Genomic DNA, 25,240 nt, shown 5'->3' with positions numbered 1-25,240 from the left:
CGCCCACCCCGTGTAAAACTTTTAAACTTTTATATCCTCTTACCTGTCAGTCTTATTTTGTCATTTCTGACAGCTTCAAACCTTGGAAAGTTGTTGTTCCTTCTAGCTGTCAGATTAGGATTTAATTCTGTTTTTCTGCTGGATTTTCTATGAGTTCATGCGTTTTTCACACCAGCCAGTCTATGTGGAGTCTACTACTGTAACTTCTGAGACGTCGTCCCGGGTTGCTGGGGCGTTCGTCGGTCTGTAGGCTTATTCGACGGTCCCCGCCTTGGCCATGGCTTTGAAGGCCCATCTCTGGTGGCAAAGCTAACTCTCCGGGCCAGATTCTCCGTGTTTCTCCTGTGAGACGGTGGGGTCTTGACCTTACTCTTGTCCCTGCCACGTCCCCAGGCGAGGGCTGCATTGCTCTACGCTTAGAGGCCACGGAAACTGAGCTCCCCATCTACGCGCCTCTCACCCACCACGGAGAGATGACGGGTCACTTCCGGGGGGAGATCAAGCTGCAGACCTCCCAGGGCAAGATGAGGGAGAAGCTGTACGGTAAGCAGGCGCCGCCACCCCCACCATCCCCGAGCCCCCGGCGGCAGCGCTGCGGGGTTAGGGACAGGAGTGAGGTTCCTCTCAGCAAAGCCGTTGACTGTCCTGCCTGAGAGCCAGGCATTATCCTTGGGTGGTAGGCGGGGAAACGGAGGCACAAAGAGTGCTTGGCTGAAGGTCATACGCTGAGGCAGCAGCCAGCCCAAGTGAAGGCACAGGTGCGCCCAGTGCTGGGCAGAATTTGTAAACGTGATGGGGTCCTGCCTGGTGTGACAGAAAGGCAGCAGGGCCCCCTGCCTGGGGACTCTCTGGCACCCAGTGCTCCTTGCAGGGCGCTGGGCCATCGGGGTGCTGCCTCGCATGGACAGGGACCACTCCCCCGCCCTGTGGGAGCTCCTTTCTCTAGCAGGACCTTAGGTGGGAGTGAGGGGACCTCTACAGCCATACACTAGAATTGGAAATGAAGACACGTCCCATCTGCCTTTTAAGCCCATGAGGGGGGTGGCTTTGGTACCGGAAGCTCTGGGGGAGTCACCTTGTTATGTATGTATTGTTTCATTAGAGAGGGGGAAGGGAGAAAGAGAAACATCAATGTGTGCTTGCCTCTCGAGTGCCCCCTCCTGGGAACCTGGCTCGCCATATAGGCTTGTGCCCTGACTGGGAATCGAACTGGTGACTGTGGTTCGCAGGCCAGTGCTCAGTCCACTGAGCCACACCAGTCAGGGCTGTATATTTGTTTTATTAGGATCTGCCAAGAATAATTTGCCTGTTCTGTTCCCTGCCAACAAGGGCAAAATTTGGAAGTGTCACATGAAATGACCTGTCTGGGTCTCATGTGCCAGTTCTCCTTCCTCCGGAGCCATGGCAGACAGAGCTAATCAATCACTGAACGTCTCATGAGGCGTCCAAATCTAGCTGAGCTCATCTCCCCAGGCAGCCGGCATCCACCGCCCAGCTCCGGCAGGTCCGTGGAAACCTCTGCCCTCCGGGTCCAGACTCCACCCGCTGGGCCCTCACATGGTCTTTTTCCCGACCCTCTCCCTGCAGATTTCGTGAAGACCGAGCGGGATGAGGCCAGTGGGCCCAGGTGTCTGAAGAGCTTCACCAGCCACGACCCCATGAAGCAGTGGGAACCTGCCAACAGGTAGAGCAGGGGCCGCCAGGGTTTCGCTGCAGATGAGCTGGCCTTGCACACCAGGACCCAGGGGAGGGGAGGTGGAGCGGAGAAACCGACGACCCGGAGGGGAAGAGGCGCTGTCCTGCTGCAAGGCATCAGACCGCTAACCTGCAGCCCTGTGAGGATTAGTGTGACTTGGGTTGAGCACCTACTGTGTGACGGGTTCTGGAGAAACCAAGGCAGATAAGTGCTGCCCCTGACTTAGGCACTCATAGCCCAGCCTGAGGCCCCATCGAGGAGAAAACACGTGTGGAGACGGCTGCATGCCAGGTCTCCCGTGGATGGGCGACATCGGCAGTCTTGGCCCTGTAGACAGCCAACCGTGTCCTGTTACTAAGGGGAGAAACCGCCGGAGGCAGGGTGAGGGGGCACATGCGGGCTGCTCTTGCCGGAGCCAGGACTGGTAATAATGGGACATTGTGAGAGTCGCCTCAGCTCTGCTGGGGCCTCGAGTCCCAGAACGAAGCCGGAGAAGGCTACCACGGTCTCTGGGTCTGTTTACCTGCTGATGGGATGTCCAAAAGCCACCGCAGAGCCCAGCGTGCTGGCTCCTTTGGTCCCGACACCACCTGTCCATCCGTCTGGCTCCCACGCACGCCAGCCCCCCCCTCCACTGGGATCACGGGAACTCACATCTCCAGACCATCCCCTGTCTGCTTCCAACTTCTGGTGCCTGTAGCCATGGATGCTAAGTATCTCCTTTCGGTCCTTTTCTCCACTATTATCCCGTTGACGAAAGCATTGTGGCTCTCACACGTGAGCTCGGCTCCAGAGTCAGGGTCAGTGCGAGCCTGCAAGTCATTGTCCTTTCTACTGGTAAGAGTGTGAATAGCGGGCATGGAACCAGGCCACTGAGAGCATGGGCGCTGGGAGGGTCCGTTTCAACCTGGATACTCAGAATCTGGTAGTTCGTTCTCATGATGGTGCTGTCTTACGGAGAAGGATAACCGTTTTGGTCCCAAGAGGCAGCGCAGTACTAGTGTCTTGGGTCACCTTGTCTGGGCCTAGGCCATTTGCTCAGACTGCCCTATATGTGAGGCTCCAGCCTTGACCCTTTGAGCCCTCATCTTCAAATGCCCGCATGGCCACTTCCATTCTCACCCTCACGTGCTGACGTGCATGTTGACATGTCTTGAGAGGAACATCCCATGTGCCTCCACCCCAGCCTGCCCTCCCACACGGCCACTTGGCCCTGCCAGCCTCGACAGCCCTCACTCCCTTTTCCCTGCTGGCTCGTGGGCCCTCTGACCGCCCCCAGAGCAGTTAAGCCTCTCACCCCTTAGGGCCATGGCAATAACTATGGTCCCTCCCCATCCTTCCTGCTGTGCGGATGAATGAACGGGTGGGTGGGTGGATGAATCCACCACCCCCACAGCGAGGGAGTGGAGGACATCCTGAGGGGTCCTGAGGAACATCAGAAGACACCACCTGTAGGAGGTCAGACACCTGACCCACAGGAGGGAGGGGAGACCTGACGTGGGGCTTCCTGTATGTCACCCACAGGGTCCCTCTCTGCACAAGCTCCAGCATCACTGAAATCATCAACCCCAACTATATCGGCATGGGGTCCTCGGGGCACATGAAACAGGCCCTGTCCCCTGACCAGCAGCCCACAGCCTGGAGCTACGACCAGCCGCTCAAGGACTCCTCCCTGGGGCCTGGGAGGGGGGAGAGCCCTCCGACACCACCCTCCCAACCGCCCATATCACCCAAGAAGTTTTCGTCCTCCACAGCCACCCGGGGCCCCTGCCCCAGGACGCAGGAGTCCAGGTGAGCGCTCCCCCCCGCCCCCGCCCCGAGGCCTCCCCGTTCCCCGGGCCCTCGCTGCTGGGGACCCAGCCCGGGATGGCAACTGCAGGAGGGCCGGGGCGGATGTCCGCCTCGGTCCCTGACTCATCCTCGGGGCCTGGAATTCGATGGGCACCGGAGAAGGACATGTCGTCCTAGCCTGTGGGTGTGACTTGAAAGATTTTTAAAATAGAACATTTTAAAGATACTGTCAAGAAAAAGACTGTTATTTTGCCGTGCATAATGTACGCCCAGGTTTTTGTGTGCATTATACACGGGGCTATTACACCCAGGGTGTGTAATCATTACACCCATGCATAATGTGCAACTTATTTTCCCCTCAAAAATGTGGGCAAAAGAGTGCGCATTATACACAGCATCATCTGGTGCCCTCGTATTAAAACTACGTTTATTGAAAAATACATTTCTAGAACCAGTGAACCCTCGGGCTGCTTGCCACTCCCTGGAGGCCCCCGAGGAACAGAGGCGGGGGCTTCCAGGTAGCAGTCCCTCTCCAGCTGCAGTTCCCCTCTCTGCTCCCGGCCACACGCTGCCTGCTCCCCCTGCAGCTTTCCCGTCTCTGCTGTTGAGAACAATCGGGGAGAGAAGTGGCCGCGGCCAGGAGAGAGCAGCTGGCTTGCAGAGGGAGGTGGGGCTTGGGCCAGGAAACTTCAGGAAAGGCCAGGAGGTCAGAGAAAGCTGACCTGTGTCTAGAACTACAGGGGTCGGGGGGAGAGAGGCAGGGAGGAGCCCAGGCCAGGCAGCCACCGCCACAGCCGCCCTTCACGGAGCCCCCGGGACCAAGCAGGCTCACTCATCAGCCTCGTGCGGAGCCCGGCGAGTTTCTAGCGGCCATGCGTGGCCGATGGGAAGGAAAAGCACAGAGCCCTGTGGACAGTGACAGAAGATGTGCACACTAGCACTGGCATCGTCTTTCCTCGGTGGCTCTCTTCGCTGCTTGTGATGGCTTCAGGGGGCCACCATCCCCCCTTTATGGGCTGTTCTGTTTCTCAGTCGTGCTTTCTGCCACCAGAACCCAGGGACGGGAGTGTTGTCCGACAGTGTCTCCTCTTCTCTCCGCTTCTGTCCTGTCAAGAGGCAGTTTATAGTTTTATTCCTTAAGCTTTTTCTCTAAAAAAAATTTTTTTAATGGGTAGATGAACGGAAAGGGAGGAAGGTGGCCAGTGGGGTGTGGCCAGAGAGGGTCAGTGAACAGCCTACCTGACCCACCTCGGCCCTCTCTGCACCTCAGCTTTCAGAACACGTTGATGATGTTTAGAAGGAAGAAAAAATGAAAATGAGGACGGAGGCCACCTTGCTGGGTGCCAGGGTGCCTCTTTAGCAAAGTCCTCTCTCCGGCAGCCCAGGAAACCAATCTGTGGACAACCACATAGAATGAGATGACTTAAGGAGAGCGTTTCTCAGTTCCCATAGTCAGTGTATCTCTGTGCTTAACCAATTGAACACAGCGCACAGTTTGGAACGGGGCGGGGAGTGTGTTGCCTCCAGCTTCACCAGAGACAGCTTAGAACGGGGACATCTGTGGGCAGGGCCCCCCCAGGTGGCGTTTTAAGCTCACTGCTCACCTAGGAGGGGTTAGAGGTAAGAGGCCAGCAGCCTTCTTAACTGCTCAGGTCTTGGCTCAGCCTGGGCAAAGGCTGTGGAAAAGTGGGTGTCACTGGCTTCCTCCGTGTCACCCCACTATTTCCCTACACCCTAGTAAGATGACCAGCCATCCCAGTTGGCCCCAAACTGTCCCCTTCTTTGAACTCAGAATCCCATATCCCGGGAAACCCTTGAGTCCTGGGCACACCTGAACAGCTGCTCGCCCTGGACCACAGCCGTGCGGTTAGCTGGACAGACGGCTCTTGTCGGGCCCTGCCGAGTGCTGGGCTGCTTCAGACACGAACCGACTCAGCGTCTGAGAGGTGGGGTCCTGCCACGGGAAAGAACGCTGTGCCCCGGATGCTGGCTCGCTCACTCCGCCACCGAGGCCTGCGATGGGAGTCGGTTTCCTTTCACCTTTGGCCGTGGGAGTAAGGCTTTCTCCATCTCTCTGTGGCTTTCCCGGCCTCCCCTGACCCAACCAAGCTTCCCCTCTGGCAGAGTGGCAGCAGCCCCTCCCAGAGTGGGGACTTGCGCCATTGCTGCTCTTGTCGCAGGGGCTGAGCTTTGGAACCACCAGAAGGATTACACCCGGGGCCCTGTTCCTGGGCCTGCCCCAAATTCGCGAGGCGAACCCGCTCCTCCTGGCTCAGTTGCCGAGAGTGGCTGTCAGGGGTCAGATCGCACATTGTGCTCTTCTGCTTCTTACCTCTTGGGTAGAAGCTTCTGGGCAGTGCTCCCCCTCCCTCCCTGGGCTCGCAGCACAGGTCTTCGAGGATCCAGACAGGGGACAGAGGATGGCCTGAGGTCGAGGGGTGGCTTTCCAAAGGGGAATGAGCCAAACACTGAGTCCCGGGTCAAGCCTCCATTGGCATGTCCCTGAGGCTAGTCTCCCTGACACCCCATGTCATGCTGTCTCCTTGGCACCTGGGCTAGGATGCCATCTTTCCCTGTCGCCCCAGCCCCCGTCTTACTCCCCAAACAGCCCGTCTGCCTTGGCTGCTCAGCACCTTTGAGCTGGGTGTCAGGACACGTTCCGTTGGTAAGAGGCAGCATGGCCTGCAGCCAGTGGGTTCCCAGGGACCCACATGTTCACCACAGCAGCCTCCTTGTGGAGAGCAGAACCCAGAAGACTCCCCTCGGAGATTATGTCATTGGCCAGAAAGTAAAATGGGTTCCCATTCCTGGCTGTCATCATTGGCTCAGCAGAAACACCTCTGTCTAGGAAGAGCCGTAAGAAATCAGGAGACAGACAAATAGGGGTATCGATCACCTCCCTCAGCCCACAGTAGGGCGCTCCCTCGGGCCATTCAGCGGCAGCAGGCCCACTTCCTCGCCGCTGGCTTCTTCCCCTGCTCCAGCTTCCCTGCGATTGCCCGTGGGACCACGGGTTGTTTTCCCACTCAGTGAGGCCAGGGAGGAACTGCGGTCACCAGGACCCCACCTGGGGGAACACCGTGTCCGTCAGGGTTGTCAGCCTCCTGAGCCCAGATTTTGTCCCATTCACGGCTGACTCCTTTGTCTGGGGCACACGGTGGCTCTCACACGTCTGTTAAATGAAACTCTTCAAACTGGGACCCTCAGCACAGATGGGGACTGAGGACATCTGGTCACCTGTAAGGCTTCTGTTCCCCAGGGGTCACAGCAGCATTTGCTAGAGACATCAGAGAGGCTGCAGGATTCCTGGGGGCTGGGAGCCAGGAGGGCAGGCCTGCAGCAGCAGTGAGGGGCAGGGCTAGTGAGGGGTGGCTTGTCTGACGAGGGCCGAGGGGCTGGTTTTGATGTTGGTGGTGCCATGTGAGCCCACTCTTCCCTGTGAACAGATTTTTTTTTGTTTTTCCTTAAAGATTTTATTTATATTTAGAGAGGGGAAGGGAGGGAGAAAAACATCAATGTGTGGTTGCCTCTCATGTGCCCCCTACTGGGGACCCGGCCTGCAACCCAGGCATGTGCCCTGACTGGGAGTTGAACTGGCGACCCTTTGCTTCACAGCCCGGCACTCAGCCCATTGAGCCACACCCGCCAGGGTCCTGTGAACAGTTTTTATAGTGGAAAAGATCCAAGCAATAACAGAGGTCACCTGTGTGGTCATCAACACACGAGTAACACAGTTTCTCTTCCTTTCATGTTTAATTTTGTTTTTAATTGAGATGAAACTCACATAACATAGATTAATCATTTGAAAGTGAGCAACTCAGTGCTTCGCAACATTGTGCAACTGCTGCCTCCCTCCGCTGCCAGACGTTTCTGCCAGCTGCCCGAGAAAACCCCATAGGCACCAAGCTGTCATTCCCATGGGTTTCCCCCCTGTCTCTTCTTTCTCATGCTGCAGGCCTGGCGACCTAGAACCTTTGCCTCAGGAGGAGCCCACGCTGGCCAAGCCCGAGATGTTTGAGAACCCGCTATATGGGTCTGTGAGCTCTTTCCCTAAGCCGGCTCCCAGGAGAGAGCAGGAGTCCCCCAAAATGCTGAGGAAGGAGCCCCCGCCATGCCCAGACACAGGTTCCTCATCGTCCAGCATCCTGCTCTCCAAAGCCCAGGAGGCCGAGGGTAGCAAGGGGACCGGCAAGCCGGTGCCCACGCCCACACCCACACCCTTCCTCAGTCCCACACCCCGGCTCCGCTCCTTCACTTGCTCGACCTCTGCTGAGGGCCGGCCAGCTGCTGGGGACAAGAGCCAGGGGAAGGCCAAGGCCCCCGCCGGCGTCCAAGTCCCAGTGCCAGCCAAGAGGCCTGTCAAGCCTTCCAGGTCGGAGCTGAGCCAGCAGGCTCTGCCCACCCCAGCCCCACGGCCACCCCTCCCGGTCAAGAGCCCGGCAGTCCTGCATCTGCAGTATTCCAAGGGCCGCGACTACCGAGAGAACACCGAGCTCCCCTACCAGGGCAAGCTCCGGCCGCCTGAGGACTCGCCGCTCAGCAGGGCTGCCACACAGGTGCGCTGGGGTGCGTGTGGGGGTGTGCATGGGTGCACGTGCAGGTGATGAAACCACCATGCTGAGGAGTGCATGCGCATAGGCTGGTGTTTATGCATGTGCACACATGTGACAACCACTGTGCCCAGGACCTGTGTGCATGGGAGCTCCTGTACTTGCACGGACATGTGTGTGTGAATACGTATGATAACAACAGGCCAGCCTAGGGGTGCATTCCAGTGAACAGTGGTTCTGGGCTGTTCCATGAGGAAGGGGTGGGGTCGGGATTTGAACCCAGGGCTCTTATGAAGGTCCCTGCTCCAAGAGCGAAAGAGTTATAGGAGGGACTGTGGATAAACTCTGAGCCCTCCCGGGTCAGGCCTATAGGAATAAGACTGCATCAATTACAAAAGCCCAGATCATGTACACGTCATTAATATAAGTACTGAAAATTTCCCAGTATTGAAGACACTTCAGGTGCAATATCCCCCTCCTTTTTACAAAATAGATTTCTTTTCGCGCAGAACTGATGGTGCTAATAACACTGTGGAGCCCGACTGTTGGGTGTGAGTCCCCCTTCTCCCACCTCCTGGCTCTGTACCTTGAGCCTCAGTTTACTCATCTACATAAAGGGGGCTCTTAGAGGAGCCTGCTTCATAGGTTTGTGAGGAGGCCTAAATTTTTTGTGTATCATTACTTGGCTAAAATTGACATCTAAGTTGTGTATTTGTAAGCCGTGCATAAATACAACATGATGTGTATATATATATATAATGTGTTTGAAGTACTTAGAACACAGTACTCAGTATCGGCACTCTGATAAAGGAATCCCTACCTAGCACGCCATGCGCAGGGACACAGGGACCTTTAGTTAGACCTGGCCTGGCGAGAATGCAGCACTGACCTTCTGTCTGTCCTTGGCCCACAGTGAAGCCCCTGGTGAGCTGCCAGTGAGACCGGAGCCCAGTGGAGCAGCCCCAAGCCACTCAGAATCTCTCCTGGGATTTCCTGCCGGCCCCTCCTACCCAGCTTCCTACGCAGGGCCTCGTACTTTTCAGGAGAGGCCCAGCTTCTGTGCGATCAGCAGAGTGTGCCGGCTTCGGGACTCGGCCCGACGTGCAGAGGTTGGAAGGAAAAGCACGCCCGACAGGCAACGAGCCACCGGCACACCTGGGCCCCCAGCTTGACCTTGGTACTTAGGACCCAAGAGCCTTGTTCCGGTCACCGTTTTGAAGAAAGGAACTAAAATGCTGATTTCTGGGTGGAAGTACAAATAATAATAATAATATTAATAATAATAATGGCTGCATGTATCAAGCACTCACCACGTGCCGGGTACCTGCTAAGTGCTTCACAAACATGAGTTGAGCGTTCAGCCAACCAAAACCACGTTCCCAGACCCCCCAGTTCAAAACCACGTGTCCTGAGTGGTTTGGGCAAAGCATTAAAAATTAAGGCCAGTGCCCTGCTGGAGTGACACAGGGCTTGGCCTGCAGGTAGCTGAAGAGTGTTAGTTTAGGGTACAAGGAACCTGACCTTGTAGCTTCAGTGACAAAGACTGCTTTAGCTAAAGCCCCAGGGGTTTGGGCAGAACTGGTGTCCAGAGCAGGGGTCTGTGTGGGTCCTCTCAGCTCTTATTTTGAAGGAGGAAAAGCAGCTCTGACCCTTTGGTGGGGAGGCCCAGCTTCAGCCCGGGCCTCCCCCAGGGCCCCAGCCCGTGCCCTCCCTGCTGTGGGCCGCCTCCACCAGGCCACAGGGCGAGCCAAGTCCCCCAACGCTTGCCCCATCGTGCTGATAGCAGAGCCTTCGCTGCTGCCCCTGCGCCTGAGCTCCCCACCTGGCTGCCCGGGAGGGTGGGCGTCTCAGTGCCCGGCTCTCGGACTGCAGCCTTGTCTTTGAGCTCTCGTGGCTTTGGGCCGTGCTTCCTTGGTGACTAGAATAGATCAGTGATGTCTTTCCACGTGTTGCTTTTCCACATAACAGAATTAATGTAGGAAACCAAAGCCAGGAGTGTGTGTGTGTGTGTGTGTGTGTGAGTGCTGGAGACTGGATACGCACCCCACATCCCCTTGTGTGTCAGTCTGTGCGACCAATAAAGTGCCTTTCTCACCCAGCTCCCGTCAGTGTGACAGTTTTTCCTGGTGCTTGACCACAGACAATGCCTCTAGGCTGCCCGGGCTCCGGAGTGGCGGCGAGGGCAGGCGAGGGTGTTGAGGTTAACCGTGGCGATGGGCAAGCGTTGTGCTGACCAGAGGGGACCCCTTGGGCCCAGTCTGAAGTTCTGCCTGGACCCAGAGCAGCTGTAGACGTCATGCATGTTTGTGTGACTCAAGGCACCTGCGGCCACCCCACTTCTACCAGTGTCATCCCCTCGCTCACCACCTGCTGTCCTGCCCTCCCAAGTTCCTCGCAGCTTGTGGAAGGGTTTGTGACCAAGCTCCCAAGACAATCAACATATAAACAATGCTCAGACCGTGGGCCTCTGGCTCCCAGCATTCTTGGGCAGCTTGCCCTGTCCATGGGTTCGGGAGGGGCCTCCAGCCCGAGGGGCCAGTGTGGGTGCTGCTTGGCTTCCCCAGAGGTGCCTTGGGTGCCTTGGCGTGGGCCACTGTCCCCTGCACCTCCAGCTCTTCAGCCCCTGCTCTGGTTGAGACACCACACAGAGCTTAAGGGAGCGGTGCTCTTGGTGCCATGGAGCCGCCTGCTCACTGCCCTTCAGCAATGGCCCCTGGACTGGCAGACACCAGGCTGGGCACCCACTGCTACTTCGGCTCCTCCCCTGCTCAGATGGGATGCCCACACCCGCAGGCTCCCTCCCTGGTCCCCACACAGAGCCTGACCAAAGTCCCTCGGCACCAGCTTTCTGACTCCATAGGCCAAGGGTCAGGGTGGAGGGACAGCTTGAGATACCCTAACATCCTTTAAGCCAGGCCCCCGGGCATCCATCATCTACCCAGCCGCTGCCAGGGTGGGCTGGCGTGCTGGGGGCAAGAGCAGAGAGCTCGAGCTCCTGCCCCCACTCCCGGCCTCTGCACCCTTTCCGAGGGTCCCCAGGGGAAGTGGGGTGCACGTTGGGTTCCTTGTCACCTTTGGTCCTGAGCTCCGGTGGCCTGAGTGGCTCAGGGCCCCTCCTGCCTCTCGCTGAAGCTCCAACACAGGTGCAACCACGCAGGACCCTTAGTTTCTCCAATTTACCCTTTATTTCGATTTTTTTCTTTGACTCAAACTGGCTTCATCCAGCACCCTGACTCACAACCTAGGCACGTGCACTGACCAGGAAATGAACCAGCAACTTTTCACTTTGCGGGACAACTCCCAACCGACAGAGCCATACTGGCCAGGGCTTGACTTGTGGTGTTTTCAATTTGCAAAGGATTTATGGGGATATAACCCCACTGTGGGCCGAGGAGCACCAGTCTTTTTTGTCAGCTTTTGCTCACCAGCTTCCTAACCAAGCGGGCTGATCGCTGAATGAGCTCTCCTCACGGAAGGGCCCCCTACCCCTGAGATTACAGAGGCTGCTACAATTATTTGTTTTAAGAAGCAAAATTTTTCTTCTCTGCATGATTCTCTGAATGCAGATCTTCTGCCAACAGGAAGGTGTTGTTTTGTAGAGGATATCCTCTAACAGCAGCTGCCTGGGCCCCGGGCATCTCCACCCTCCGCTGCACCCCCCCGCCCCCGCCCTAGAGGGCCAGTTCCCAGGGTCAGTCAGCCTGCGGGCTGCTCCTCCTTCCTGGGTTCCAGTTTTTTACCCACCCTGATAGGAGGCACTTAGGGAGCCTTTCAGAAAAGCTCTCTCCCACAGCTACCTTCCCTAAGCCCAGCCTACAGGTTCTCTCTTCGCCTGTCCTTAAAATAGCTCCTTTCTCTCTGCAAAATAATTTCCATGGAGATCCAGCTATCTGGGGGCAGAAGCCTTCTCCAGGCAGCGAGCCCGGGCCCCAGGCTTCACTCCAACCGGAAGGGAGCCTCTGCAAGGCAAACGCCTGGTCTCATCCACAGAGACCCCCAGCCCCCAAGGTCCCTTGTGAGGGAATCTGCTCAGAGACCCCCAGCCCCCAAGGTCCCTTGTGAGGGAATCTGCTTGGTGCCAGAGCAGCACTGGGGGGAGAGCCCAGGACGGTTACCGTCTTGTTCTGTTCTGTTCTGTCTGGGAGGCTGTCTGCGCCCGTCAGCTCTCTCTCAGGCCACAGCCCAGGCTTGTCTGTTCCTTTATCCTGGGAGTGCGCAGCAGGGGGCCCCCCTCACCCCCTCAGCATGTGCGTGTTGATGGCTTGTCCTGGGCCTTGGGAGTCCGTGCATTTAGGAAGGAGGCCACGGGGTGGCACAGCCTGGGGCTGTGGGGTCAGATGGAGTGGGGTTTAGATGTCTTGTTTTTCATTTCCTAAAAGTATGAGCTCACACAGGGCACTTGGGTTTTCTGAGCCTTAGCATCCTCATCCGTGGGGAGCAGGGTGCCGTGCATGGAGTGTGGTTGTGTGGTCCCGTGAGCCCTGCAGACTCGACTGGGCTGGCCTGGCCTGAGGCGGGCCCTCGGTGGCACTGCAGCCCCTCCCTCCCCCTGGAACTCTGACCTGGTGGAGGCGGCCCTGGGGGAGGCAGAGGTGGGAGGCACCTGAGCAGGGCCTTCAGGTTCCGTGGGAAGGTCCTGGAAGGAGGCAGGTAAAGACCCCTCCCAGGTGTGGGCGAGGGCCTGAAACGAGCAAGGCCAGAAATCAAGGGGCAGGTTAAGTCTGGGAAAGCCTTCAGGATACAAGGCTTTGAGGGACTGGTTGAGGCCAGGTGAACTAGTTGAAGCCAAGGAGAAGCTGGCTGAGGCCAGAGAAACTAGTTGAGTTTAGGAGCACTAGTTAAGGCTGGGGTACTAGCTGAAGGGGGTAGCTGAGATGGGGTAGGGGTTGGGGGCTAGCTGGATTGCTTTAGTCACACAGATCAGAGCTGCCCAGATAGCCTGAGCCAATGGCAGTGAACTCTGGGGACAGATAGGAAGGGTTTGTACAGGGACGCAGCTGTGCTTCACAGTGGAGGGAGTGGCCATGTTGGCCAGCACTCCTCGCCATTGCGACCAATGGCAATCTGGGGGCCCATGCTGCGGCTCCGAGCCCTCGGCAGTGCTGGGCCAGCCTGTCCCCATGGGCTCAGCGCCAGCACTCCTGTCTCTCCCTCCACCGGCTCCTTCCGCCTTCCCTCACCGCGTTAGTGACTCATGGCCCACGGGTCATCCCGTAGGACTCGGGTGGACAGTGACAGGCTGCTCCTGTGCTCAGGAAGGTCGACACTAGGGTGAGACAAGCGGGGTACCAGGTATGAAAGGGAAGGGGCGCCCACTCTCAGGGGCCCACCTGGGCTTGCGCCATTTGAAATGTGGCACCCGATGCCTCTCTCGCCTCACCCCAGCCCCAGCCCCGGCCTGCAGAGCAGGTTGGCGGGGGCAGCCCTGGGTGCCAGGAGGAGCTGAATTCCTGGGAATGACAAGGTGCCAGGCTCCGCAGCCCTGGCCAGAAGCGGGGAGGGGCAGAGGGGCAGCCAGGGGACACCCTCCTTTGCATTATGTGGAATTGAGTTTTTGTGCATGGGATGTAAACGGAATTTTCATGCCAATTTCCAGCTTATCCCCAGAAACGGTCTGCTTCAGTTATTTTTTAAAGATTTATTCATTAATTTTAGAGAGAGAGAAAGAGAGGAAGGGAGAGACACACACACACAGCTAAGAAGAGAAGACAAACAACAGATATTGGACAGAGATGTAATAGCAGCCATTATAACCACACCCAACGACACAAATAAGAACACTCCTGAGATAAATAAAAAGGTAGGAAATCAAGTAGAGAAATAGACATTTTAAAAAACCAACTCAGAATGCTAGTTCCTGTGAAAATATTCTTCAAAAACAAAGCTGAGATAAAGACATTTTCGAGCTCAAAGAAAACCAAGAGAATTTGTTTGTACCGGACCTACTGCAAAAATGCTAAAGGAATGTGTTTACACTGGTGGGCTATGATAATAGGCAGAAACTCAGCTGCTTGGGAAGAAATAGGAAGCATTGGAAGTGGTAAATTTATGGATAAATATAAAAAACTTTTTCTCTTGATTTCTTTAAACTGTGATTGTGTAATGCAATAAGGGTAGCATTTTGCTGTAGTATTTATAATGTATGCGGTGGGAAAGGGAGCTATATGATTACACATTTGTGGTGAAGTGGGGGGGTACTGACTCTGAATGGACTTGCTGTATTAAAAACGTGTATTTGAATCCCTGGAGCCACCGCAGCAGGAGGGGGTTCTTGGGGACCTGTGCTTCTTCCGGTGGCCTCTGCTTCCACATTCGCGTTTCCTGTGTGCGTCTGGTCTTTTGACCCTGTCTGCCCCATGCTGAGCCCCGCCCAGTGCCTTCCCTCCACAAACCCCCACCAACGGAGCCCCTGCGTAAGAGAGACTTCAGTGAACACTGGGGCAATCGATCGTTACTCCAGAATATCACGGCCACAACTGACAACTAACCGTTAGACATTTTTATTCTTAAAGGTCTTCGGTCACCTGGCCACCAGCAGTTCCTCTCTCGGGGGCTGCACTGGTCCTTGCTCTGTGAGAACCCTTCGTCCCATCACTGCGTCCCATCAAGCAGCCCAGGGCAGCCCTCTGTCTCATTCAAAACCCATGCTGGCCAGGCCTCGGGGGCTGTCACGTCACAAGAGCCATGACCCTCCGAGATGTGCCGCAAAAGGACAGTTTTCTCTCTGGAAAACTCCACTCCCAGCTCTTATAACCACTTTTCCTCGCTCCTAAAACGCGGACGAACTTTCGAGCTATCTGCTGGCCCCCTTCTCTGTTCAACAGAGCTGCAAGCTCCCACCCAGACTTGCCGAAACTGCTCCCCAGGTGCAGAGCCCAGCATGTGCCTTGGAGGCCTCCTCCCCATGCCCGACGGCTACTGTACTGTGGTACCCGCCTGGTGCCTCCCCCTTCATGGCTTATTTGCTCACCCAAAATATAAATGTATCGAGCCCTCCCATATGCAGGGCACACAGCGCCTGTCATATTACACGTAGAACGCGTCCTGAGACTTTTTCAGAAGACTGCTAAGAGGATAAAAAGTCTTCTCTCCGGGCCATCTTCTTGTTACTAAGAAACACCAGGCCACCCAAAGGCCCGCTTACGAAACCCACGTCTGGTAGGAAAAGATGTTCTACATCACAAATTAGAACCACGATGCAAATCTGAAATGTAAAATTACAACCACGATGAGATAGGACCTCAAACCTGTCAGAATGGCTGTTGTCAATAATTCAACAAACGAATGTTGGCGAGGATGTGGAGAAAAGGGAAGTCTCGTGCACTGTTGGGGGGCATGCAAATTGGTAAAGCTACTGTGGAAAAGAGTGTGGAGGTTCCTCAAAAAAATTAAAAACAGAACTACCACATGACTCAGCAATTCCACTTCTGGTTACTTATCTGAAGAAATCCAAAACATTAATTAAAAAATATATGCACCCCTCTGTGTATTGAAGCGATATTTGCAACAGCCAGGGTATGGAAGCAACCCAAGTGCCCATCGATAGATGAGTGGGTAAAGAAGATGCAGTACATTCATACAATGGATGTTACCCGGCCATAAAGAAGAATGGAATCTTACCATTTGTGACAGCATGGATGGACCTAGAGGGTGTTATGCCGAGTGAAATAAGTCAGACAGAGCAAGACAAATACCATATGGTTTCACATATATGTTGCATCTGAAAATCAAAATAAATGAAAAAACAAAACAAACTCCTGGGTCCAGAGAACACAGTGAGGGTTGCCAGATGGAAAGGGGACTGGTGGGTGGCTCACAGAGGTTAAGGGGTTAAGAAGTACAAATTATAGTTACAAAATAGTCACAGGGATGTAAAGACAGCAGAGGGCATACTGTAACAACCGAAAAACAAAAAAAGAAAAGAGACCCAAGTCTGAATGCAAAGGCATTGTTCCGGTTGTCTTTTGATATATAACAAACCATCATAGAAGTCAGTGGCTTAAAACAACGGTGCTACTTCCTCTCTTTGCTCACAAATCTGCACCTTGGGCAGGGCTTGGCCCAGCTCCCCCATCGATCGCTGAGTGGGCTTGAACCACCTGGAGGTCCATTCCTTCCCAGGTCTGGCGGTGGGTGTTGGCTGTCAGCTGGAGCACCCACCGGTGGCTGCACTGTTGCGGCCACACAGAGTCACGTCTGCTGTCTTCTGCCTGAAGGAAGCCCAGGGGAACAGAGGAACACCCCACCTTCTGATGGGGCATGGGTCAAAGACCAAGCAGACACATTTTAAAGCCCCAGCCAGTGAAGAGAAATGGTGGTCACAACTGATGTGCAGCCAGGAGAGGAGTTGCACTGCCTGACCCACCGAAAGCTCCTGGAAACTCCTCACTGTCACCTCGCTCCCCCAAATCCACGCGTCCACCCTGCGCTGCAGCCCTGGGCTCCCCTGCTTCTCCACCTCCTTCCCTCCCCTCTCCACCCCCCTCTATTTCCCTCTCTGCCCCACCTCCTGCAATCCCACCCCCAGTTTTTTATCAAGTTGAATTGAGGCTTTCACGTTTTCCCTTTCTCCGTGGCCCATCTCCATCAGTTTCCTCAGTGGAACCAGCAGTCAGTCCTTCTCCTAAGGAAGGTAGGAGGGGTAGGTCGTCGCCTTTAATATTTTCATGTATACGTGTGTGTGGATTTGCGTATGCATACGAGGTCTCTCTGGAAAAAGCCCAGTCGTTGTTAACATAATGAGAACTGTTTGCGTGGCATCGATGTAACCTGGCAGCCCAGGAGAGTGGACTGGAATGTGTGAACACTGACCACTTCACTGTACAAGTCAGTGGGGGGCAGTACATGCCACTGTGAGGATATGGCTGTCCCATTCAAAATGACTGAGTACAGCAACAAATCTGCATCAAATTTTGCATTAACTTACACATTTCTCCGTGGAAATTATTTCGATGATTCAGAAGGCCGCAGCTATGGGCCCTTGGTGATTGGCAGCTGCATCACAACAATGTGCCTTCTCATACATCACATCTTGTGCAATCTTTTGGTGAAACATCAAATCACCCAGGTGACTTAGCCCCAGTACAGCCCAGATTTGGGGCCCTGTGACTTCTGGCTTTTCATGAGACTCAAATCACCTTTGAAAAGGATGGGATTTTGGACCGTCTATGACACAGGGGGCAAACACAAGGCCTGAGGGCTGAATCCGGCCCTCCACCTTGTTTTATCCGGCCCAGCACCTGTTTCTACCCGGCAGCAGCACCAAGCTCTTTGTCCCTAGTTAAGGAGTGGTTCCACTTCTACAATCCTAAAATTACATTTGGCCCTTTGAAGGCAACTGCAAGGCTGATGTGGCCTCTGGTGAAAATAAGTTTGATACCCCTGGTATGAGATTCAGGAAAATACGACAGGGCAGCTGATGGCAATTGGGAGAGCTCTGGGAGGTCCCCAGGTGCCTACTCTGAAGGCGACTGAGGCATCATTGTTCTCTGTACAGTGTTCCTTGTATCTTGCAGCTTCTTTAATAAATCTCTGTTTTTCTTATTACATGGCATGATACCTTCTGGACAGACCATCATATATTTGCAAATTAACCCAGTAATTTATAGAGACTAGACGTCTTTGTGTGCATGTAACGCAGCACTATAAACGGATGCACCTGCGTGTATAGGAAACAGACACACTCGAGGGAGAACCTAATGAGAAGATCATCGACAGAGGCGCGGGCAGACATGGGAGACTTACCCGGCAGGAAGCCATCGGCTCCCTTAGATCTGAGAGGGCGAGGGTGGTGCTGCCTAAGGCAGTGGAAGCTGGAGCCCAAGAGGGGCCCCTGCCAGAAGCTGCAGCCATAAAGGAGACCAAGAAGAGTCGGGAGGCAGAAAGGTGTGTGTCGGAGGTACCTCGACCGCCCTGTCCTTTTATTCCCCTCTGGTTCTTCCCATGGGTCAAACCCAACCAGAGGCCAGAGAGCAAGGGAGCCCAGACAGTGATACTCTCCCTAGGGGTCAGCCTCCGGACGCAGACACACTGGGGAGGGCAGAGAATAGATGGGGAGGCGAGTGGGCGAGTGGAGAAAAGTGAAAACAGCTCGTTATGGTTGATAGCACTCTTTCAAACAACACATATCGGGAGGAAAAGATGTTGGGGGTCCACATGTCCAAACAATTAGGAAAAACACACACTGACAGCAACTGGCATGACAGCCATTCTTAATTACACGAGCTAATGAAGTGGGATTCTTGGCATGACTTACTCCAGGGTAATTTGTACTTGGCTTAGAAAGCAGGATGGTTTTTATGACAGATTTTTCTAATTATGTCTCGCTTATGTTAGTACGAGGCTCCGACACCTCGAGTAAACAGCACCTGATCCACAAGCAGGATGGTTCCAAAGTGTGCGGCGCACCAGGTGGAAGGCAGCCTGGGTTCGCGCTTCGCTGCAGACCACGCAGCAGTAAAGGGAAGTCTTTGCTTTGGCTTCATGGGTCCCGATGTCTGCCGCTGGTTCGTAAAGGCATGAAGGGCAGCTGCCGTGCTCCCTCTAAAATAACGGCACTGGCACTTTGCTGTGTGCCAGCATCACCTGGGGAACTGGTGAGAGTGCAGGTTCCCGGGCCTGCCAGAGTGGTGGATCCCCTGGGTCTGGGTGGTGCCTAGGAATCTGGATTTCAACAAGCCTTCTAGTTCATTCAGCTGGAGGTTGGTGGATTACATGTGGGGGAAACGTTTTTCAAAAGGCGGGCCACGCCACTCACATACAAAGGCGGCAAAGCAGTCGAATGGACGGAGTGGAGAACAGATTGGGGGCCAGAGTTGGGTTCAAATGCCAACTTTATCACGGGTGAGTTGAGGTCACTTACTTTCTCTGTCCTGTGCAAGAAGGTCACAATGCAAGTAACAGCACACTCGGAGGTAACCCCTGAAGGGTGAAAACCATGCCGGACACAGACTGGCACTTCAGTTTGTACCCCGAAGCTTCGTGAGCAAGCCTTTCTCGGGGTGATAGGGCTCTGGCCCTGCCATGGAAGACCGTTGAGCACCATCCTGAGATACTGCATTTCACACGTTTCAGAAAATGACTGTCCGGCAGCATACGAGCCACAGGCTTCTCACCTGTTCTGTCTTGTTGTGGCATCATACCCTTGGGCGATATGGTAGTAACAAAAAGTATTAAAACTAGCCATCTTAAATTTTTGGTTCTGGTTCACCGTGTGGCATCCTGAGAAGGAAGATCCTGGGCACAGCCTTAGTGGGGCAGAAACACTCAGAGATGACGCTAAATATAGACTCCCGAGACAGAGGGATTGTTCCATGTTATTCTCTGGTTTCTTTTGCACAGCATGTTCTGTGTGCAGGAATAAAAATTTTTAATGAAGTCAGAAGGGCTAAATTTAAGTGAACCCTTGCTCTCTGTTCACTGCAAAATGCATTCAGTACATTTAATTGGCTGTGCCTCTGGGCATCCGAGCTCCGAGCAGCAAAACAAAAGTCAGCCTCCATAATGCAACTGTCTTGGGGATGCCCGGAATCTTCCATGGTGAGTCCTCCCTACTCTACTAACAGACTGTCAGTGAATACAGGGAAAAGGGTTTTTAATTGTTCGTCTTAAATCACCCTAATTGGACATGAGTACGTGGTAATATGTGACTTGAGGAATATTTTACATAATGCAATTACTAATCCTAGATGACATATAATCAGCTTCCAGGGTTTGGGTTTTTTGGGGTTTTTTTTGCCAATAAATAGCCTACGAATTCTGCTTGTTATGGCAAATAAATTTGAACTGCAAGCTGTTCGAGCAAGCGGTTCAAAATATTTACTTAAAACTCAGGGACAAAGTCTAGTGGCCTGCTCGGGACTGTAAAATCGGAACCAGCTCTAGGCGTTTGCTCCTCCAACTTACGCACCCACGACTCACCCAAGGAGCCCCCTTAGAAATGTGGGTTCGGGGCCACCCACAGAGAGTCTGATTCAGTAGTTCTGTGGGTGGCAGGAGGTAAAACCTGGGACAGGCATTTTAAAGAACTCCCCAGAGGTCACTGAGATAGCTAATGGGGACCAGCTAGTCAGTCCCCTTTTCCCGCGGGAGTCCCGTCTCCTGTGTTTGCACCTGCCCATCCCCTTACCTGGGAGAAGACTCTTCACCCAGGCACCCTCCTCAGTACTGGCCTGGAGGAAGGTGTGTATCGGGGTCAGGGAATGTTCTTTGCACTCTTGAACTTCTCTTGACCTGACCACGAGGCAACTGATCACAAGCAAGATAGACTCATGAAAATCCGGCAGGTTACCTACCTCAGGGATTGCTCAGGGTCTCGCACCACATGCCTTTGGGCCGATCTAAAGCTCACCGTCATTCGTGTTTTTACTCGATCCTCGCCACTTTATAGGCTGGGTCTTCCATGTATTTTATAGAGGAAGAAACTGAGGTTCTGGGAGGTTGGGGAACTCGGCAAAAGTCACACAAGAAAGGTGGGAAAACGCATCTCCGAGCTGTGTCTCCAATCTCCAAAGCCGCTCTTTCCAACGATGTTTGTTTAGAGTTTGGGTATGTTGCTAAGATATTTGGAGGTGGATTAAGCATTTTACACTAAAAAAGAAAAAGTTACCTCTCAGAATTAATTTTCTATCCAAGAGAAACGATTACTTCGGTATTCTACATGGGAAACTATTAGAATTCTAAGACAAGTCCCCCTCGGCCTCTACCCCCAGACTTTTCACAGTGATTCGTCTCATGGTCAGGTGGGAAACGGAAAGGTGAGTTGCATCCCGATCCCCGTCCCTGCCCAAGGACAAGCTGACTTGGCTCCCAGGAGCTGGGTGGGATGTTTGGAGAACCGTTTCCCTCACGGGATCAGAAATGGGAGCTTCACAAACGTAGCTCTAGAACTTTCAAAGCCGACATTTGTAGTCTGGGTGGTTTTGCGGTTTCCATGGTCTGCTCAGAGTGCCGTCCGGTGTCTGGCGAGAGCTGGCAGCCCGGTTCACTGACAACCGTTTCCTCACTGTCTTCACGCAGCACAGAGACAGGGAGAGGGCATCTCTTACTCTTCTTAGGAAGGGACCCCAATCCCCTTAGCGGGTGAGGGCCCCACCCTATGACCTCATTGAACTAGAATTATCTCCTAAAAGCCCTATTTCTAAATACAGTCCCATTGGGGTTCAGGGATTCATCACATGGATTTTTTTGGTAGGGAGCACAACCCAGGCCATAGCAGACAGATTCAGTAATTTTCCATGACAGGTGCAAGTGGACAGCTTTCCTACTGGAGACGGAAGGCTCTGTCTGAGAAGGTGCCCTTTCAATCCTTCTGTGGATGCGGCCCTGCCAGCCCTTAATGCCAGGCCACCCAGGAGATGCTCGGCTGCTGAGTCTGGTTCCCTAGTGTCTTGCACACAGTATGTGCAAACCTGTCTGTCTGTGTCCACTCCCTGGTGGCACGCTTTAGTGCAAGGGCTTTCCTGCTGGGTTTCAGACACATCAGATAAGCTCTGGCCTCGGGGCTGTCCTTGGCTGGGCTCCTGAACAGCAGAACCGGAGATGGGGCTTCTCCTCCGAGAGACTTGTTGGAGAAACGCTCTCAACCTGGACATCAGGCTAGATGCTGAGGGAGGCAGGGTGGGTCTGGGGAGGAAGGTAAGCAGAATTGTAGTTCTGGGAGGAGCCTCGCCTCAGCCTGTCCCTTGGGGAGCTCCGGAACGTACATCCTGTTACGGAGAGTGTCCCATTCAGAGGCAAAGACACAGGTTACCTTTGCCCACGCCCAACTGTCATCGGCCACCTCCCAGGCATCTCCAGCAGGGAAGGCATCTCCGGTCAGTAGGGGCAACACTCCAGAGAAGGGGGCAGGGGTGAGCTTTCAGCAGCTGACACCCACCACAACAAGGAGCCGGTCCACCAGCTGCGACAGAGGACTGGGTGGGCTCCAATGGCACCGGCTCCAGACCCTGCCCTAGCGGCCCCTCTGCCCAAACTCTCTTTCCCAGAGCTCCTCTTGGCTAACTCTCTCACTTCCTCTGATCTTCGCTAGAATCTCACGTTCTCAGTGAGGCCCCCCTGCCACCCGACTGGCAGGCACACCTCACCTCCTCCCTTCACCAGCACCCCAGCTGTGCTCCACTTTCCCTTTTGGTCCGAAGCCTCACCACCCCAAGATAATGTAATTTACTGCCTTACCTGTTCAGCTTTTTTACGGCCTGTCTCCCGCATTGGAATGGAAGCTGTTTGAGGATGGAAATACTAGCTGAGCCCAAGCACCTAAAAGAATGCCTGGCACATACAGGCACTTACTAAATGCTCCTTGAATTGTCAAGTCTCAAAGGAGCCCTGACCCACAGAAGGGAGGGGGCAAGACCCTGAAGAAATGATTGCCATCCTTCCCCTCTATCAGGGCACTAGCCCATCCATTGGGCTGACCCAGGGACACACAAATAATGTCATGCCATGGTCCAAACGAGTGCAGTGTGGCTACCGCGCCCTGTGTGGCCGCTCGACACTGCCCTGCCCCGTGCGGCTGCTGTGCTGAGGGCTTGTTAGGCTCGCACTCGCCCTTCCAGAATGGCTTTGTCTTTGCTCTCCCTCAGGAGGCTCAGACTGGGAAAGCTGTGGCCACCCAGTGGTGATGCCTCATCTAGCAGCACTTTTCTTTTTTGTGTTTTGTTTAATTTTTTTATTTTTTTAAATATATTTTATTGATTATACCATTACAGTTGTTCTATTCCCCCCCTTCAATCCCCTCCCCCCGCACCCTCCCTCCCCCACCATTCTCCCCCCTTAGTTTATAACCACGTGTCTCAAGTTCTTTGGATTCTCTATTTCCCCCACTATTCTCGCCCTCCCCCCTGTCTATTTTCTACCTACCATCTATGCTATTTTCTGTAGCAGCACTTTTCAAAGATGCAGACACATTAAGGCATGGAAGCACTCAGATGTGACAACGCTTCACCAACGCTAAGTGAGGAATTTTCACAGCATCGAGAGTGCTCACTCACGTGTGCACATCCAGAGGTTAGTGCCCACGTCAATGTCCACAGCCTAACTGCCTTACAGAGAAGGGATGTCCCTACAAGTCCTGAAAACGATATTTTTAATCATCTCTTCCTAGCCTTCTCCCCAAACAATTCACAGGGAACTGTAGATTCTTGGCTCAGACCAGATGGACAAAGGATTTAGGCAGATATCACCCAGAACAGACTGAGTATGAATGAAGAATAAACAAACTGACAGAAAAACATTTAATTTATTTTTTATATGTTTAGATTTTATTGATTTATTTTTAGAGAGAGGGGAAGGGAGGGAGAAAGAGAGGGAGAGAAACATCCATTGGTTGCCTCTCACGCACATCCAGCCAGGGACCTGGCCCACAACCCGGGCATGTGTTCTGACTGGGAATTGAACCAGAGAACCTCTGGTTTGCAGATTGGCGCTCAGTCCATGGAGCCACACCAGCCAGGGCAAAACTGTTCAGTTTTACAGAAGAAATGCAAATTCTTTAAAACACATTTTATTAATTATACCATTACAGTTGTTCTATTCCCCCCCTTCATTCCCCTCCACCCACACCCTCCCTCCCCCACCATTCTCCCCCCCTTAGTTTATAACCACGCGGGTCTCAAGTTCTTTGGATTCTATATTTCCCCCACTATTCTCGCCCTCCCCCCTATCTATTTTCTACCTACCATCTATGCTATTTTCTGTGCCTTCTCCCCCGTTCTCCCCCTCCCACACCCCTGTTTCTAACCCTCCATGTGTTCTTCATTTCTATGGTTCCACTCCTGATCTAGCTGTCCTCTTGGTTTGCTTTTGTTTTAGGTGTGGTTGTTAATAACTGTGTGTTTGCTGTCCTTTCACTGTTCATATTTTTCATCTTCTTTTTCTTAGATAAGTCCCTTTAGCATTTCATATAATAAGGGCTTGGTGATGATGAACTCCTTGAACTTGACCTTATCTGAGAAGCACTTTATCTGTCCTTCCATTCTAAATGAAAGTTTTGCTGGATAAAGCAATCTTGGCTGTAGGTCTTTGGATTTCATGACTTGGAATACTTCTTTCCAGCCCCTTCTTGCCTGTAAGGTCTCTTTTGAGAAATCCGCTGACAGTCTGATGGGTACTCCTTTGTAGGTGACTGTCCCCTTATCCCTTGCTGCTTCTAGGATTCTCTCCTTCATTTTGGTCTTGGCTAATGTAATTATGATGTGCCTTGGTGTGTTCCTTCTTGGGTCCAACTTCTTTGGCACTCTCTGAGCTTCCTGGATTTCCTGGAAGTCTATTTCCTTTGCCAGACTGGGGAAGTTCTCCTTTATTATTTGTTCAAATACGTTTTCCACTCGTGGCTGTTTCTTTCCCCCTTCTGGTACCCCTATAATCCGGATGTTGGAACGTTTAAAGATGTCCTGGAGGTTCCTAAGCCTCTCCTCATTTTTTTGAATTCTCATTTCTTCATTCCTTTCTGGTGGGATGTTTTGTTCTTCCTTCTGGTCCATTCCATTGATTTGAGTCCCAGTTTCCTTTCCATCACTATTGGTTTCCTGTGCATCTCCCTTCATTTCAATCAGTCCAGCCCTCACACGTTCCTCTAATTTGTAACTTTGTTCCTCTAATTTGTGACTATAATCTACCAGTTCTGTGAGCATCCTGATAAATAGTGTCCTGAATTGTGCTTCTGAGAGGCTGGCAATTTCTCGGTCGCTTAGAGTTATTGGCTCTGGGACTTTGAGTTCTTCTTGTGCCATCTTTCGGGTTGTTCGTGCCTGTTCCATAGCAGGATCAGAGCCCTAAAGTGTTCACTAGAACAAGGCAACTAAGTCGCTGGGTTGTGACGTTGTATGTGGGGGCGGGGTCAAAGAGGGACAATGGCTCTCACTGGTATTGCAGGGCAACTAAGTCGCTGGGTTGTGACGCTGTATGTGGGGGCGGGGTCAAAGAGGGACTATGGCATCCTGTCCGCCGCCTGCCACCACGGCCCTCACTGGTGCCGCAGTTGCTGCCGTCACCTGGCCAACGCATTTCGTCCCACTGCACGCGAGTGTGCCACTGCCGTCAGCCCTCCCCCCCTGGGGCCTGCGTGTTCTGTCTCACTGTGGGCGAATATGTGTCCACGGTCTGCCCCGCACCCCAACTGGTTCCCGTCTGCCTGCGCGCCTGGGTCGGGGGCCCTGTCCTGCCTGACCCTGCTCGCTGCTGGCTCCGCCCCTCTTACCGTCCC

General features: G+C 53.7%; 1 protein-coding gene across 2 annotated transcripts in view; it reads left to right on the top strand.

The window, feature by feature from the left end:
• The window catches only part of INPP5D (inositol polyphosphate-5-phosphatase D), a 106,014-nt gene extending 96,965 nt beyond the window's left edge, over window positions 1-9,049 (top strand). Inside the window, exons 23-27 of one of the 2 annotated variants that reach the window (XM_037063490.1) lie at window positions 394-543; window positions 1,588-1,684; window positions 3,221-3,487; window positions 7,443-8,043; window positions 8,951-9,049. In XM_037063490.1, coding sequence (XP_036919385.1) covers window positions 394-543; window positions 1,588-1,684; window positions 3,221-3,487; window positions 7,443-8,043; window positions 8,951-8,953 — 1,118 coding nt within the window. In that variant the 3' untranslated portion in view covers window positions 8,954-9,049. Of the gene's footprint in view, window positions 1-393; window positions 544-1,587; window positions 1,685-3,220; window positions 3,488-7,442; window positions 8,044-8,546; window positions 8,581-8,950 lie in introns of those variants that run through there. The other variant, XM_037063492.1, reaches the window with a different exon arrangement.
• The last annotated feature ends 16,191 nt before the right edge of the window (window positions 9,050-25,240 follow it).

The sequence above is a fragment of the Sturnira hondurensis genome, unplaced genomic scaffold (genome assembly GCF_014824575.4).
Source record: "Sturnira hondurensis isolate 20B ecotype Veracruz unplaced genomic scaffold, ASM1482457v3 Scaffold0014615, whole genome shotgun sequence".
In the NCBI taxonomy this organism is placed as follows: Eukaryota; Metazoa; Chordata; class Mammalia; order Chiroptera; family Phyllostomidae; genus Sturnira; species Sturnira hondurensis.
This window is presented reverse-complemented; position numbering and strand designations above follow the sequence as displayed.